At 40.3% G+C, this 18722-nt stretch overlaps 2 protein-coding genes across 2 annotated transcripts; both read left to right on the top strand.

The window, feature by feature from the left end:
- Window positions 1–188: 188 nt before the first annotated feature.
- Window positions 189–8800, top strand: kifc1 (kinesin family member C1). Its single transcript, XM_082186192.1, has 16 exons — window positions 189–215; window positions 516–599; window positions 711–807; window positions 893–946; window positions 1502–1537; window positions 1643–1847; window positions 1930–2095; window positions 2191–2358; window positions 2914–3033; window positions 3339–3623; window positions 3771–3935; window positions 4192–4330; window positions 4510–4649; window positions 7937–8010; window positions 8136–8211; window positions 8302–8800. Exons 1-16 carry the CDS (start codon window positions 204–206, stop codon window positions 8344–8346), a joined length of 1866 nt encoding a protein of 621 aa, XP_082042318.1. The 5' UTR covers window positions 189–203; the 3' UTR covers window positions 8347–8800.
- Window positions 8801–8945: 145 nt separating this feature from the next.
- On the top strand, window positions 8946–18601 carry zbtb22b (zinc finger and BTB domain containing 22b). The gene is made up of 4 exons (XM_082186191.1): window positions 8946–9607; window positions 10537–10763; window positions 11533–12408; window positions 13635–18601. Exons 2-4 carry the CDS (start codon window positions 10539–10541, stop codon window positions 14565–14567), a joined length of 2034 nt encoding a protein of 677 aa, XP_082042317.1. The 5' UTR covers window positions 8946–9607; window positions 10537–10538; the 3' UTR covers window positions 14568–18601.
- The last annotated feature ends 121 nt before the right edge of the window (window positions 18602–18722 follow it).

The following is an 18722-nucleotide window of genomic DNA, read 5'->3' as shown; positions in this document are numbered from 1 at the left end:
GACGTCGGCTAGGTTGCGATGTTTTTAGCCATTGTTTGTTTTCGTTAATGTACATTAAACCTTTTTATAAGTAACTTGTAGTTTGCTGATTTCAGCTCTTAATGTATATGTCTACCTTGCTGACTAACGTTAACTAACCTTTTTAATGTTTTGGGCTTTGTATTTACTTTATGCTTGACTTCATGAAGAGCTGAATAAGATCCATGAGCAAAGAGGTGAGATTATAAACATTAAAATGCATTAGGAAATACATCCTCAACAAGTTTAAATCAACTGGCATGCATGCATACGAAGCCCAACCTACTTGTCATTGCTGTTTAGTTTAAAATATACAGTATATATGCACTGATATATATCAATATGAAATATTATGCACTACATCAGCAATTTAGTTTTGAAAGCATTATTCTTAAACTACAACTCCTTTGTTTTGATTTTCATATCTCTGAAATAGCTCTGCTGTCATTGTGTACCTTTGAAAGTCTGTTCATGTCATTCTCTTGGTTCTTTTGCAGACTGCAGTATCCCGTCTCCCTGTAATGAGTGGGAAACGGGCTCATGCCAACAGCATGGATGTGGAGTACCAACAGCCTGCGCAAGTGAGTTTGTAGTTCATTCAGATTTCGCATGCTTCAACACAAATTTTCACTATTGGATGGGAATCCATATTTGAATATATATGTAATGAAAAACACCCTCGTTTGTTGCAGAAGAAGATGCGCAAGGTGGACACTGAGCCGTCTCAAAGGTTCAGACCTGCAGCTAGTGTTGCGCCCCCGAGACGGCCTGTGCTAGTCAAAGCTACTGGTAAATTATATATAAATGTAAAAATTTTAGTTTTTGCTTTTGGGTTATATTTGACTAAAATAGTGTGTTGTTTCTCTTCTTTCAGCCAAACCTATTCGTCCAACTGGAGCCGCAACAGTGGCCGTTGCCCCCTCAAGAGGTATTGCAAAACATGTAGCTTTTGGGGGCATCCTTTAAAGTCAGCATGAAATCAAAATGACTTTTTTTATGGAATATAGCCGTATTTATTTGAAATGATTTAATTATCTTTTTAAATTCATATGCCATTCTAATCTTTAATCAAAATCACTTCCCCTTTCTCTTGCAATGACATCTTTTGTGATGATGTGTTTACTGAGGGCGGGGCAACCTGTCACTCACATGAGATCACAGCATTAGTAAACAACTAACGGTATCCAATCAAGTCCCGCCCTACTTTTTGTTTTGTTTTTTTGAGAAGCCATTTCACTTAAATCTACAGCATAATAGGAAAGAAAAGGCCACTTCCATTTCATTCCGACTTTAGTCATAAGCATAAACACACACACAAAAACTTGTATAACACAACTAAAACAAGGTAATTAGTACAAAACTATGGGTCAAACGATTCACCTGTCTTCATGTCCGTTTGTATATCAATGAACTTGGATATTATAGTTGCAAGGAAATATCAGAAGTTGGAATATGTCAACATCAATTTTTTCTTTCCATCAAGGTGACCAGAGAAGACCAGTTGCAGCAGTTGCTAAAGGTAATATAACGTGTGTGTATATGGGTTGAAATATTTTCCTATGTTACCATTTGTAAATATGAACTTTAACAATAGACTACTATTGGTTAATTTATCCACTTTCAGCAACTGCAGCTTCAAGTCTCTCACGAAGGCCAGGATGGGACCTGAAGGGCAAAGTCAGTGACATGGAGACTAAAGTCCAGAGCTACCAGAGCAGAGTAAAATCCGTAAATCAGGAAAACGAGTGTCTCAAAGAGTCAATAAACAAAGCCCAAAAGTGTAAGGCTGAAATCGAAGAGGAGAATATTGGTCTCAAAAAGCGTCTCAGGTAAGTGTTAAAAATAATTCCATAACAAATCAGAACCTGGTTGTCCTTCATTTGTGTTATAATATTCCTGATTCTGTTGTAGGGATTGTGAAGAGGAGCTGGTAAAGCTAGCTACTGTGAAAGATGACCTGGCACAAGCCTCTAAAGAGAGAGATGAACTTAAGAAAGACCTCAGCAAGCTAACTGAGGAGCATAAGGTTTTGGAAGGACTCAGGGATCATTTGGAGTCTGAGCTGCGCAATGTACAGGTATACGTCTACACGGCCCCATTTAACCCTGGTGTTCATATCTGTCTCAAGGGATCTGATACTATCAAACTGTAACATCCTTGTGTTTTTCTCAGACTCAGCTCTCCATTCAGACCTCTGCACTGGGCCGGTGTCAAGACAGTTTGAAGGAGAGCCAAGAGCTGGCCAGGAACCTTGAGGAAACAGTGGCCCGTCAACGAGAAGAGCTCCACTTTGGAGAAATGGAGCGAAGGAAACTCCACAATACCATTCAAGAGCTCAAGGTAAGCTGTGATGAAGACCTATGTGTTTTTTGAAGAACAATATAGAACTGTGGGGGTTTTTTTTTGTATCACAAGTGATAGATTCTATTCATACATGACGAAATGCATTCTGTTGTTTGCTGGGTTTCAATGTTTCACATTGTCTGTGTCTGAAATCACATACTCTCTGAGTAGGTACTTCTTTTGAATAAGTAATTACTTCACCTTGTGACCTATCAGTGTCAGTTGTCACTTCTCTGCCTTGCACAAATCCTCCCCCCGTGGCCTCTTGGGATAGTAAAGTGTCCATCTCACCAGAAGTAGTAGGTCTGTAGTTTTGCCTGTTCTTATGAGGACCGTGAATTCAGACAAACTGCTCATCACACTGTTTTTTGCGTACTGTATCGTAGAGAAGTATGCGGGTTTTTTTTTGGATGCAGCCATTATACTGGGCAGCTTTGCACTAAGACAGATGTCATTGGTCCAAAATCCCACTAATATTTTCAGGTGTTTAGTCATGTATGTGCATGTATGCAATAATTAATCACTGTTTGTTTTTTGTTGTTGTTTTTTTAGGGCAACATCCGAGTGTTTTGTAGAGTCCGCCCACTGCTGACTGGCAATCAGTCTGATATTCTGCACATCCAGCTGCCGGCCAATGACAACAAGGCTCTCACGCTTGCCAAAATGGAAGAGGTAAATTCTTCTCATCATGCTTCTGGTTTTATGGATGTTTCTTCTTGGTATAACCTAAAGCAGGGGTTCTCAACACTGGCCATCGAGGTCCACTTTCCTGCAGAGTTTTGCTCCAACCCTAATCAAACACACCTGAACAAGTTAATCAAGTTCTTCAGGATTACTGTAAAGTTACAGACGGGTGAGTTAGGTCAAGGCTGGAGCAAAACTCTGCAGGAAAGTGGACCTAAGGAATCAGAGTTAAGAATCCCTGACTCAAAGTATGTGACAAAGAACCCCTCCGATTTTCCACTTCTCTTTCTCAGTCGCACACAGGTCGCACTGCTGACACACAGAAGAGCTACAACTTCAGCTTCGACCGCGTGTTTGGGCCACGTTCCTCACAGTGTGAGGTTTTCGAAGAGATTTCTCTTCTGGTGCAGTCTGCTCTGGATGGGTACAACGTTTGCTGCTTTGCTTATGGCCAAACTGGCAGCGGGAAGACCTTTACTATGGAAGGGGGTGATCTGGAGGATTTGTGGGGGGTCATCCCACGTGCTGTCCAGCAAATCTTTAAGTCTGCCAAAGCACTCCAAGAGCAAGGGTGGCAGGTAAGGGCTTCATAGAATTTCATCTGTTGTCCAAAAGAGGTTCAATATGTTGTGATGTATCTTTTCAGGGCATCCACTGAGTGTTATTGCTTTTGCCCTCATCATGGTTTGTTTATTAATGAACTGTTCTTGGGTTGGTATTTTTAGTACACCTTCACCGCCAGCTTTGTGGAGATCTACAATGAGACCCTTCGAGATCTTCTCTTCAAGGGAAAACCAAACAAGAGACCTGAACATGAGATCAGGAAGATCTCCAACAATGAGATCACTGTTACCAACCTAACCTACCAAAAAGTTAACAATGAGGATGAGGTACTGCTTGTTTAAAGCGCATTTATAAGTGATTTATCAGTGCACAGTTTTAATGTCTCTTTTCATTTGATAAGCAGTTTAACTTTGATTTGACACAAAAGGAAAGAAAAGATGGTCACAATTTCCTGCACTAAATTTTCTCCCTAAAGCTTTGTTAAAATTCAGAGTAATCCCAGTTATAATTGATTTGTTTATATTGTTTGATACCTGCTTGTTGCAGTTTATTAATGTGCCTCTTTCTTTCCTCATGTCTCAGGTGCAGAACTTGATCATGTTGGCAAACCAGAACCGGTCCACTGCCCGCACGGGCATGAACGATCACTCGTCACGTTCTCACTCTGTGTTCCAGCTAGACATAGAAGGGGAGAACTCTGCTCGAGAATCCAAGTGCAAGTGTAAGGATCACATACTACCTGCGCCTATAATAGATAAACTTCTCTTCTTAAAGGGGTGTAGATGTCCAATTTAGAGTAGTCTTCATATGTAATATTGAGTTTGTCCACAGTTTTAAAGTCATATATGATATTTCACACATTGATGCCTGATTTTAACTGTGTATTGATTTGCTTTTCAGCCACGCTGTGTCTAGTGGATTTGGCCGGCAGTGAGAGAGTGCAGAAGAGTCAGTCTCAAGGTGAGCGCTTCAAGGAAATGACCGCCATCAACTCTTCCCTCACCAACCTGGGAATTGTGATCGCTGCTTTGGCCAACAAGGTAAATTTTTAGTTAAATATATGGAGCCTAATGCTGAGCTATTGGGGAATTTAACACTCTTATATCTCACTTAAAGCGACACTATGTAACTTTTCAACCTTCGTAATATATTTCCAAGATCCTTGTGATGGTACATCGACTTACAATAGGTTGAATGACACGTCTGCCATAGCCTGACAGGGTCTGTATCGCTTTTACTGGCACTATGTAACTTCGGTGTTCGGGTAGTAACAAGAGCACAAAAAGAACTACAAAATTCGACTGCTTTACGGCATACGTCACTTCCCCCACCACTTCGTCAAATTTGGACGTGAGAGGCCAACCAGCGTTTGTTTTCGGCTTTCGTGCGTATGTTTTTGTCATGGGGGCTGTTAACACCTGGCCACTTCATGCATTTTCTCAGATCGGATAGCTATCCGATCGTGAAAAGTCCAGGTTTAAATGCCCTCCGAAACGCATTTGAGACGGATTTGAATCCGATCCCTCAAACCACTTTTGAAACCACATATGTAAATTGTACTCCTCCCAAAAATGCTTAAAAAAAAAACAAAAAAAAAACGTGTGAGAGCGTTGTATAGGCTATTATGTTATATCCAGATATGACGACGCGCTGGAACACGCATCACCGCAGATGAGCAACATCAAGCCAACGTGCAAACTATCGCAAATCAAAGTGAAAGTAAGTCGCAGACGCTTAACACACAATCTTCATCATTAAAAGTAAAGAATCGTTTTGATAAATCAGATAGCTATGCCTCACGAATTAGTTTGCCAGCTGAACTCAGGTGTTGTGAGGTGTATTTATCACGTAGTCCTGAGGAATCAGACGACGCTGTTGATTGATTCCTGCGATTATCATGAGAACAGCTTTCAATATCTCACATAATTATCATAAATAAGCCTAACGTAGAGGTTGTAAATAGTGTAAACGAGCACAATTTGCAAACTATTATGATAAATTGCAATAATCATTAGGGCTGGGTACCGAGTTCGATACTTTTTAGGTACCGACCGAATTGCCTCGATACTATCGAGTATCGAAAAATGACTTGTTTTTCGGTACCAAATTTCGATACCTAAGGGGTTAACTCGTCAACGTCAGCGCTCAAACAAATACATATGAAATGCACAACGACACGCCTAAAGTCGCTCACGCACATACACGCAAACTCTACACACACGAGACGCGCGGAACTCTGCGCACATACTCATATGAGAGGCGCGCGCGCACACAAACAGTCCACGCACACATTCTCATATGAGACGCGAGCACACACACACAAACTCGCGCACATACTCAATGAGACGCGAGCACACACACTCACAATACCTTAAAGATGTGGAAAAGCAGATCAAAAGTGTGGCTACATTTCTCCATTCTCGATGCCAAGCGTGCGATGCAGTATTTGCGGTAAAATAATTGCTGCAAAGACGGTACCGCGACAGATATGATGAAGCCCTTGACAGTGCACGGAGTAAACATAAGAGCAGAAAGTTGCTCCGTCTTCGACTGGTAACTGAAGAGATACCTGTTGATCACTCTGACAGTGTTTATATTGCAATAATGACCTACTGAATGTACACTGCCGTTCAAAAATGTGTTGGTCAGAATTTTTTTTCAGTAAGGATGCATTAAAGTTATCAAAAATGACCTTAAAACATGTGTAATGTTACTAAAGATTTCTGTTTCAAATAAATGCTGTTCTTTTGAATTTTTTTATTCATCAAAGAATCATGAAAAAATGTATCAGTTTCCAAAAACTGTTTTCATATTTCTGAAGGATCATGTGACACTGAAGTAATGATTTTGAAAATTCAGCTTTGACAACACAGGAATAAATTACATTTTGAAATATATTCAAATACTATTTTAAATTGTAATACTATTCCACAATATTACAAGTTTTACTGTATTTTTGATCAAACAAATTCAGGTTTGGTGAGCATGAGCTCTTTATAAAAAAAATATTTTGTTCCTTTGTGCTTTTTTTTTGTTCCTTTCTGGACTGACTAAGGAGCATGAGTCAAACTGAAAAAATAAAACCAAAGTTTTTCTGAGGTAATGTGTTATGTAATCTTGTTAAAATGGATTTCATAAAATTGGTATCGAAAAAAGTATCGTTCAGGAACCGGTATCGAAATCAAGGTATCGGTATTGGTATCGAAATTTTTTGAACGATACCCAGCCCTAATAATCATGTCTAATGACATCATAACGGCCAATGTTATGAAATAATGCGACGTACATTTAACTTAATTGATGTTATCTGGCATTTTGTAATGTTTACATTCCAATAAAAACAACACAAATTAAATTATACAGTAGGCCTAGACTATAGACTATTTACTTGTGATTTAGCTGCAATCATGTAAAAATGTTATAATATAATATATTTACGACAGTGCAAGTATTCCACAGCGACTCTAGGGGTCGCTGTTTGACAAACACAATTTCTACTTAGTGTGGCTTTAAGGCCCGTTCACACGAAGAACAATGAACTATATTAGTGTCCACACCACACCAGCGGACTATATTGTTCTGCTTATTCTAAGCACGTGCTTGTCTGTCACTTTAAAGCAGCACTCAGTAGCTTTGGGACTTCTTCGCTGTATTCTCGCTTTTTGCTCGCAGGTTTCTCTCTAGAGCTCCCCCCACAGCTTCGGAATAGATATTTGACAACACTGTCGTAAAAACTCGTTGGTGATTCTCAGACACCAGAGGCTAGTAGATCAACGACATCAAAGCAGATGGGACGTTCTTTCAAACGTCTTCTTCATTCGGGTTCGAACAGCGTGAGTGAGCGCAATAATGACAGTATTTTAGCAGATTTCTTTTGGCCGTAAAGCAATTGTTTACATCGCGAGACCTGATATCACGCGATACTTCCTGACGCGGCGGCCGGCGGCCCGCCGGCTCAAAGTTGCAAGTGCGTATTTTCCGCTCACGGGCACCAGAGGGGTGCGAAACGACCACCATTCAACCCGAAATAAGTAATATAACCATTCCAATGACTCCGAAGCTGTTCAGTTAAGGTAAAAAAAGTTACTTAGTTCACCTTTAAATGCTGAGCTTGTTACTGCAGAATGGATTCTGATTGGCTGTCATTGTTTTTATCCATCAGCTGGATATATAATATACATATACAGTATAATTATCATCCTTTGTGTGAACGAGCCTCTAGTAGTGGTGCATTATTAGATGTAGAAAATGTCTTCAGTTAAAAAAATTTGTTTACTTGCTGTGCAATAATGATTTCACGCACTCAATTTCTTACTCTACTTTTCAGGACAGCTTTGTTCCCTACCGTAACTCAAAGCTCACGTACCTCCTCCAGAACTGCCTCGGAGGCAACAGCAAAACGTAAGCAAAATGATCAAGTACATGTTTTATAGCCTGTGATGTAGTATTATTTGAGGTTTTGCTGAATATAATTCTTTCATTGTTGTTTTAATGAACATGTGACTTGTTTCTTTACCTCTGTACAGTTTGATGTTTGTGAATATATCACCTGAGGAAGAGAGTTTCAGTGAATCGCTGAATTCGCTGCGCTTTGCCAGCAAGGTGAGTGATCTTATGTGATCACATCATGTAAATGTTTTATTTTATGAGAATATAGAGCACAGTCTATAACTCATGCTTGCTGTGTTGCAGGTGAACGACTGTGTCATCGGAACAGCCTCGGCCAATCGGAAGTAGTTTAGCTGTCATTTCTGAACATCCACTGGTCATTTTTAAATGTTTTTAACTTCAGTTATTTTATGTTTATCCTAATCTCTCCTGTCTTTGGCATCTTTTTCTACTTCTGTGATGAATTTTATATATCTGTGATACATTAATGTACAATCTTACTGGCAGACAATTATACTTTATTATTGTTTTACAACCATTAAATGCATATTGTGCTTCAGAGAGATCAATAAATTTTCCATTTTGGCCAAATGGAAGTGCAGTTGTGAGCCTGAATATGACGCCAAATGGACAATTTTGTTCTTGGAAAGCTTACTTTGCTTGCTGTGAAAATACAAAGGAGTTGTTTCCCTTACAAAGGAATTACCATAGTAAACATGATTTGTCAAAATACTTGTTACTATAATAAAACGGTTCATTTAGCCACTGTTATCATTAGAAATAAAATTTCACAGGCTGTCAATGTTTGATAGAGATTCTGTGTTAATATGTTGTACCCTAAGGGGGATTTTGATAAAACCATATTAAGAGCCGTTATTCATACCAATAATGATTTCTGAAGGACGTGACACCGAAGATTGGAGTAATGGCTGTTGAGAATTGCATCACAGGAATAAATTATTATAAAAATATATGCAAGTAGAAAAGAAAATAGACATTTTTCCTCCAAAACAATTAAATGTAATATATATGGAGAAAATAGCACAAGTTTATGGACTGGGAAACTGAAGCGAAAAATAAACCAACGAAGGAAATGGTTTGTGGCACTTCAAGTAAAATGTCCTGACGGTTTACGCATTTTGTCCCTTTTCACAGTTAAATGCGCTTAAGTACACAATTTATTAGTAATAATTATACTTACTTGAGACAAATATATAAAAATATACAAAATCTAAGCAAAATAGTTTTAGATGAAGTATAGCTACTGTGACGTGTCATATAAACTGCTCGAATGTTGCTAAAAGCAAATATGGTTATCACGGCAATTTTTTGTATGTGGAACATGGTTATTAAATTATATCGATTCAGAAACCGCTTTGAAACAGCAGCACTTGTTGCCATGACAATAGAGAATCGGATACAGTGTTTGTTTGGTTCCTTTTTTGTCGGCCGAGTCTAGAGCAGCTGTCTGGGATTTCTTAAAGGTAAAACCAGACTCCAAACCAGATGTCAGTCCACCATTACGCTCGGCATTCCCGAACGGTGGGAAACATCGACTTATCATAATGAAAACCCCCCTTTTGAGTGCCTGACGGAGATATTTAAATCGGTAAGATATCTTGCTCGATAAAAAGAGACTGATTTATAAGACGATCCTCATCCGTGCTTCTTAAGGCCACACGGATTCGTTAGGCAGCGGCTGGCTAACGTAAATAACAGCAGTCCGCGAACCCTTTGATTTCTGACGCGATCACTTCTAAACGGATGTGCGAATTTATACGTGACGAATTTCATTTTAATACACGCTGACAGCGAGCTTGCAAAAGCACGGAGTGTTTGTTGATCATCAAACACCAATGCAACTTTCATAGATAGCAAAATATCCACGTCATCTGAGGCATTTTAACCGGGTCTGAGAAAACTATATTCATAGAAATTGTCATTGTTAGAAAACGGAAAGGCTTCTTGACACGCCAATAAAGTGAATAAAAAGTGTTCAAGCAGTGCCTGGTCAATGCCCCTTGTTCTTTGGACCTACATTATCATTTGCTGGGTCCAAAGAGAATTAAAGCACGCTTGATTTAAATGAATGCTGTATTTTGTCTGTGGGAAATCAAAACTTCAATTTTTCAGCAGCTGTTCTTTTATATATACTTATGAACTTGCTTTAGTCCTATATATACATATTATATAAAATAAGAATAACATTTATTATATACAGAGCATAGAATTATTATATACATCGGGTTTTCATGTCAACGTGACTGGAAGTCATTCATTTTCAATGTAAATTTCTATTTTATGCAAATGAACAAAAAATTCAGTGAGTCCAGAATGTTTAAGGGAATCTGTTTGATTATATAATGCAGTTGTCACTCTGATTTACAACTAAACTGTGTGAATGCAAATATTCAGCACTTTAAAACAGGACTGACAACCATATGCAGGTTCTATGTAGCCTGTGTAATGTAAGTTTTGCATTGACAAATTATTATGTGATGGTTATTTTGTGATTTTGTGTTGCTCATTGTCTTGCAGGAATGCAGTCGGCCACAGCGGACCAAGGCTATGGTGACTCTGTGGGTTCAGCCACTGGTTCAGTGGTGCAGGTGTGCTTCCCCAGTGTGCAGACATCAGTGCTGGACAGCCTGAATCGGCAGCGTGAAGAAGGCCATCTCTGCGACCTCTCCATACATGTTCAGGGCCAGGTGTTCAAGGCCCACCGGTGTGTGCTGGCTGCATCGTCACCATACTTTCATGACCAGGTATGTCTTTATCTAAATGCTGTAAAAAAGTTATGTCCTGTTTGCTGACATTTTTGAAGTTCATTGAAATTATAAATGGCCCACCCCTTGGTTATTGTAGGGTGGTGTTTTAAATCAAGGAGACATAAATACATATCTAAGTGGCTGAGTTGTTTACTTACTTTTTAATTAGTCTTTCCATTAACGCCATCATTATCTTCATTCAGGCCGATTCGAGAACTCACACAAAAACAAGAGGCGGGATTTATCACACGGACCAATCATATCCAGTCATAACCGATTACCGTCTCACGTGACTTTCCAACGTTCATTCTGAATTGCCCGCATGCTGTAGGGGGTCTGTTAAAACTCAATGGACTCAGAGGAGGCAAGAGAGACGCTGAGACTCCCGCTATAACTTTAATCGAGGGTGTCGCTGTTGGACAGTGTTACTTTATAAAAACAAATGACTTTTACACTTTTTAATGTCACATTTTGTAACATTTGCATCGTTTAATTTTTGTAATATCGATTATTTTCTCATCCAGTTTTTTTGAGGAGACACTGCCTCATGTCATTTCTAAAATGCATTTAAAACTATTCAACCATTATTTCAATAGACATTAAACAAAAGCAAAAACTTGTCAGACAATACGATGACAGCAGCAGTTTCCAAGGTGGGATTGGCCTGTAATGGTTTTTAAGGCACAAATTAACAATGATCCAATTTCAGAATAATCTGTGCAATCTTTATTAGCAATATCTAAATTCTTCATTTCTTGTTTGCAAGGTGCTGCTGAAGAACATGTCCACCGTCTCCATCCCGGCCGTCATGGACCCCCTGGCCTTTGAGAGCGTCCTCAGTTGCGCGTACACTGGCCAGCTGCGAATGCTCCGCGAAGACATTGTTAACTACCTCACCGTTGGCAGTGTGCTTCAAATGTGGCACATTGTGGACAAATGCACTGAGCTTCTCAAAGAGGGCAGGGGAGGTTCCAGTGGACATCAGGGATCCGGAGACAAGGAGAATACAGGACACAGCGGCGGAGGGAACAAGGTCGCCCAAGCTGACGGAGGAGACGCACCTTCTACTCCTCAACCTCCCAGTCGACCCTCCTTCAGCGAGAGCCAGTCTCCGAGCAGCACCAATTACTTCAGTCCTAGAGACGCAAACTTTGGCGGGGCCATGGTGACAACAGGAGCAGTAGGAGAGGGTGCCGTACACTCCACCCCGACCTACTGCATGCCCTCCGGTGGAGAGGAAGGTTTCATGATTGAAGATGAAGACGATGACGACGATGAGCTCTTGTTTCCCAGGAAAAGTGATCGTGGAGGCAAGCGTAAGGGCTCGACCTCTGTCTCCGATCAAGAGGTTGGGGTTAGCGACAGCTTCGGAGTTTCGTCGTATCAAGACGGAGATTCCTCGCCGACCCAGAAGCGGCCGTCGTACAGCCAGCCGAGCATCATGCCCAGAAAACAGTGGGTGGTGGTGAAGACGGAGCACTCGAGAGACGACGACCTGATCGTGGTGTCGGGAGGAGAGGAAGGAGGCGACGATGAAGAGGAACGAGAGATGGAGATGGTCAGAGAGAGGGACAGGACGTTTAACATATCGAACGTTAGGACCCTCTCTGGATTTAGAGAAAATACTGAAATGGAGGCACAGGTGAGTCAGGAGTTTTCCTAAAATTGCAAAAGGCTTGCAACTAGGGCTGAACAATATATTTAATATTATCGATACATTCTATATGAATTTGCCTTCAATATAAAACAGTCAGAGCATTAAGATGGCGGGAGGTGCTATACTAAATGGCATACTAAAGCATTCTTAATGGCTACATCTAAGCAACACTGGTGTGGAGGAAAAATGCACAATAATTGGCAATGTTTGGTTTAGACATAAACTAAATAGACATATATAGAATATTGTCAAGAATTGGGATTTTTTTTTTGGCTATTTATTGCCCAGGCCGACATGCAACAAGAACAATACACTCATATAGTGGTCCCAAAAAGCATTTGGACAATTTATCACTTAAAATGTCTGAATGTCATTGCATTAGATACAAAATATCAAACCAAGTTGTTTCTGTAAACAAATTATGTAAGAGCCTTTCTCAGAACTAACTGGAAAAAAAACTAAATTGTGTGTCCTAACAGAATAACCACCAGTGAAAATTTATCAACAAATGAACATACTCTGAGACTTTTTGTCTTTATTTGTAACAATATATCTACTGCTTCATATTTTGAAACCAAATATTTTAAAATCAAACTTAATTTTGTGAAATGCTTTTATTGAAAATGTGCTTGTGTTACTTGTTTTGATAAATGTTTTTGGTATTGGTATATAATGCAACAACGTGGATTTATAATTGAAGAGTTCAGATGCAAAAGCCTCTAAGTGCCATCTGAAGTTTTCTTCTAGAATGATCATTTTTATCAATTAAGATAAATTACTGAACTTAAAAATACGAGCTTGATAAAAATGATCATTCTAGAAGAAAATTTCAGATGGCACTTAGAGGCTTTTGCATCTGAACTTTTCAATTTTTATGATTGAATTTTTGAATTGTGAATTGTGGCTTAAGTGTCTAAATATTTTTGTACGTGAAATGTGACCAAGAATGTGGAGGAAAAAAGAGTCACCTAGTGTTATTTGCCACATACAATAATAAAAGTCTAGTACACACATATGTACAGACAAATACAAAAAGCTTATAGACAACTGACAGATTATCATCAAATCAGTGATTGAGATTGTAGTACACCCATAGATAAAATAGGATTAGAATAGATGTAAAGATAATAATAAGACAAAGTGGACAGCTTATTAGGTGCACCATCAACACCTGAACTTTCTCCATTACTCAGATGTCTTTTTCCCTGTAGGTTGACTATTGCCAGTCCTCGGAAGACTACCTCAAGTTTGAGAGGGGTTTGATTGACCAGACATCCTCTCAACACCCTCCTGAGAATCCCGGTCAATGCCCCAACAGGGCCGTATCTGCCCTGCTCAGCTCGGTTCAGTCGACGGCCGCCAGAGCTCAGCTCTTTCCGCTGGATATGCAAGGAAACCAGATTCTTCTGTACAATCAAGCCGCCATGGAGTCTACATCTCCATTAGGGCTTGCAGGAGGCATGTCCGGGGTGTCTCTAAAAGGAAGCCTCGAACACGGAGCGGTCCACTTACCCGGCCAAGGTGCGCTGGGTAGCGGGATGGAAGGATTAGATGGCGGCATGGCTGGCAATTCAGGAAAGGTCTTCATGTGTCATTGTGGGAAGACGTTCACACACAAAAGCATGCGGGACCGCCACATCAACATGCACTTGGACTTGCGGCCCTTCCACTGCCCCGTCTGCGCCAAGAAGTTCAAGATGAAGCATCACCTCACAGAGCACATGAAGACCCACACCGGTCTGAAACCCTACGACTGCCACGGCTGCGGGAAGAAGTTCATGTGGCGCGACAGCTTCATGAGGCATCGCTCACATTGCGAGAGACGCAGCAAGGCCGACGGAAGAGCAGGATCTGAAAGATCGGTCATCTCTCCGCCTCATCACCTGAAGTACCCATCTGCCAGCGAGCCCAGTCAAGGTAGCGTTGGCAACAGAAGCGGGATTCCTGTTTTGTCTCCGCAACATTCCATTAGCAGCAACGGCGTCTCGTGTCTCAGCATGGCAGCACCTGGGTCTCTTCTAGGAATCAGTTCTCAAAGTGGTCCGCACAGCCATGGGTCTGGCGTTCTGGGCATTGGTGGTAATCGTAGTGGGGGTGTAGAGGAAGTCTGTGAGGGTAACGTTGACGAAAGCAGCGTCACATAGGCTCTTTCCTCCCAAGTCCACTGTCCCGCAAAACCTGAACACTTGTCTTTGGTTACAGAGGGACCACGTGCACAATTGTCTGATTCTTTACCTCATGTCGGTGAGTGCGCCATACAAGATGTCCCATGTGTGCAACGACCAAGTGCCCATTGCTAGCTCACGTATGTATCTACTTAAAGACCAGGCTGCTATGGTGACTGTCAAAACCGTATTCCGGCCAGGAATATGGTTCAGTCGCAATCACGTTCAAGCTGCCTCACTAGCACAGAACATTTGTTCACGGTTGCTCTGAAGTGCCATTCTGTTATGTTGTACGATATTATGTTGTACAGAGTTGTACATTACTGTAACTCATTTGGTCCGTCTTGATGTGAAGTTTTATTGTACTCACTCAACTATATAAAGTATATTCATTTTAAAAGGTTGGTAGCACTTTATTTTAGTGTCATTGTTACATATGTTACATGTAGTTACTATAGTAATAACTATAAATTATGCATAATTACATGCAACTTACCCCAAACCAATCCCAAATCCTAACCCTATAGTAAGTACATGTAGTTACTTAATATTTCTCAGTACTTAAATGTGTAATTACATTGTAACAAAGACACCTTAAAATTAAGTGTAACCCAAAGGTTTAATGTTTTGATTTCTAAAATTAGAGACAAGAATATACCTTCCTGTGCACTTTGGTATCTTACGGCCCCTTCACACCAAGGACTATAAGTAACTATACACACCAAGTAACAATAACAATTACTCCCATGAAGTTTTAATAATAATAATAACAAAACGAGAAACAATATAATTGGATCACTTTCAGAATACCTTTTTACAGCTGATGAACCATGAAAACATTGACAGCCAATTGGAATCCAACCAATTTTAAAGAGTGTTAGGATTTCACGAGTTCACACTTACAAATAATCAGATAGAGTAAAGAGTATGCGTATTTGGCATGCTGTCCGATGGGAGGCTCCAAGCTTGGAATTTAGCCCGAACCCAGAGTACTCCCTCAGTATCCCTGGTGAGGATAGTACTCAGTCGAGGTGACGGAGGGATGCAGAAACTGTTGAGGAACGTAGGTGAGTCGGCCATGTATATACAGTGGGTACGGAAAGTATTCAGACCCCCTTAAATTTTTCACTCTTTGTTATATTGCAGCCATTTGCTAAAATCATTTAAGTTCATTTTTTTCCCTCATTATTGTACACATAGCACCCCATATTGACAGAAAAACACAGAATTGTTGACATTTTTGCACATTTATTAAAAAAGAAAAACTGAAATATCACATGGTCCTAAGTATTCAGACCCTTTGCTCAGTATTTAGTAGAAGCACCCTTTTGATCTAATACAGCCATGAGTCTTTTTGGGAAGTTTTTCACACCTGGATTTGGGTATCCTCTGCCATTCCTCCTTGCAGATCCTCTCCAGTTCTGTCAGGTTGGATGGTAAACGTTGGTGGACAGCCATTTTCAGGTCTCTCCAGAGATGCTCAATTGGGTTTAAGTCAGGGCTCTGGCTGGGCCATTCAAGAACAGTCACGGAGTTGTTGTGAAGCCACTCCTTCGTTATTTTAGCTGCATGGTCATTGTCTTGTTGGAAGCTGAACCTTCGGCCCAGTCTGAGGTCCAGAGCACTCTGGAGAAGGTTTTCGTCCAGGATATCCCTGTACTTGGCCGCATTCATCTTTCCCTCGATTGCAACCAGTCGTCCTGTCCCTGCAGCTGACAAACACCCCCACAGCATGATGCTGCCACCACCATGCTTCACTGTTGAGACTGTATAGGACAGGTGATGAGCAGTGCCTGGTTTTCTCCACACATACCGCTTAGAATTAAGGCCAAAAAGTTCTATCTTGGTCTCATCAGACCAGAGAATCTTATTTATCACCATCTTGGAGTCCTTCAGGTGTGCTTTCATGTGTCTTGCACTGATGAGAGGCTTCCGTCGGGCCACTCTGCCATAAAGCCCCGACTGGTGGATGGCTGCAGTGATGGTTGACTTACTACAACTTTCTCCCATCTCCCGACTGCATCTCTGGAGCTCAGCCAGTGATCTTTGGGTTCTTCTTTACCTCTCTCACCAAGGCTCTTCTCCCCCGATAGCTCAGTTTGGCCGGACGGCCAGCTCTAGGAAGGGTTCTGGTCGTCCCAAACGTCTTCCATGTAAGGATTATGGAGGCCACTGTGCTCTCAGGAACCTTAAGTGCAGCAGACATTTTTTTATAACCATGGCCAGATCTGTGCCTTGCCACAATTCTGTCTCTGAGCTCTTCAGGCAGTTCCTTTGACCTCATGATTCTCATTTGCTCTGACATGCACTGTGAGCTGTAAGGTCTTATATAGACAGGTGTGTGGCTTTCCTAATCAAGTCCAATCAGTATAATCAAACACAGCTGGACTCAAATGAAGGTGTAGAACCATCTCAAGGATGATCAGAAGAAATGGACAGCACCTGAGTTAAATATATGAGTGTCACAGCAAAGGGTCTGAATACTTAGGACCATGTGATATTTCAGTTTTTCTTTTTTAATAAATGTGCAAAAATGTCAACAATTCTGTGTTTTTCTGTCAATATGGGGTGCTGTGTGTACAATAATGAGGAAACAAAAATGAACAAATGATTTTAGCAAATAGCTGCAATATATCAAAGAGTGAAAAATTTAAGGGGTCTGAATACTTTCCGTACCCACTGTATATAGGCCTCCTCTCATGCTGATTGGATTGGTCATTTGAACGTGTTCCTCCCGAACTTTGTCAATAAAACACGTTTTAAAGTGGCAGATGATTAAACTTCAACACACTTACAATAAACAACACTATATTGTTATTATTATAGTTTGAAGCTTTAATTATTAGAAGCTTAAAGACAGCTGAGACCACACCACAACTATAACAATAACGGCAAAGAGGAACGATACCTTTGGAATCACTTTCAGAACAATTTTTTCCAGTTGATGAATAAAAAGTTGACAGCCAATCAGAATCCACCTGACATTGAAGAGTTGAGTATTTTAAGTAGGTGACGTAACTGCAGCGCATACTTATAATAAATAGAACATTATTGTGTGTTGGACACTAATATAGTTATGGTTCTTGGTGTGATTGGGCCTTTACTGCTTGCAGGGCAGGGATGTGCAGGATTTTGTAGGTAGTTGGATCACAAAATGAATCAACTCACCCCTGTCAGTTTGGCTTTATTGTATGTCCTTTTACCCATAAAACCACCATAAACCCTCCCCATATTCAGATTATTGGTCAACACGACATAAGCACCTAGCATCCAACTACTGAACTCCTGCGGTATTTTTGATGTAGCCTGTAGTGTGCCAGTAGTGATAGTTTACATGTTTGCCTTCCATGAAGGCTGAGACCTGATTTGCAATGTTTTAAATAAAGAAACGGATAGACGAAAAGCTTGAATGATGTATGCAAATGACATGCCAAATTAGCATGAATGTCTGCAACTGTCAAGACCGTTTTAAGACATGAAGGTGATTCAATGGATCCTGATTTGGATCCATTAAGACTGTTTGGATACGTAAATGCAGTGAACAGTAGTTGCCTTGTACCACAGATGAATATGTTGACCATGAAAACCGCATACCTCAAATGTTTGTGCAACTATTCAATATATTACAATAAATAAACCGGGATCTTGTGAGCTAGAAGGAATCACATATCTGTTGCTTATCCACACATTCATATTACTTTATATCAAAAACTGTGTGCATTTCAGATTAGTGAGAACAATGAAGTAGAAAACATTCAAAATTTAATTTAAAAATAACCAGTAGGTATAAGCATGATTCAGTGCTCACTTGATGAGTAATCTGGTTAGACATCTGTATTTTGTACTGATAAATAAAAAATATTTGTTCCGTCTACATCTGTTGTGGTGAATCTGAACTAAATATGCCATGGGCGGAAGCAAACTACACAGTTCCCTGATGTGGACAGAGTACATCAAAGGTTCACAAGATTCAACATCTCAAAATGAAAGAAATAAAGTACCTTGTGCACAAATTACGACTCATACATTTCTTATTACTGTTGCCGAGTTTAAATTGAGTTGTCAGTCAGTTTTAGAATGTTTAACTTGTGTCCTTTATGGATAATTTAGTTTACCCTTAATGTTTTAAAGTGG

This window comes from Leuciscus leuciscus, assembly GCF_965113295.1.
Source record: "Leuciscus leuciscus genome assembly, chromosome: 12".
Taxonomy (NCBI): domain Eukaryota; kingdom Metazoa; phylum Chordata; class Actinopteri; order Cypriniformes; family Leuciscidae; genus Leuciscus; species Leuciscus leuciscus.
This window is presented reverse-complemented; position numbering and strand designations above follow the sequence as displayed.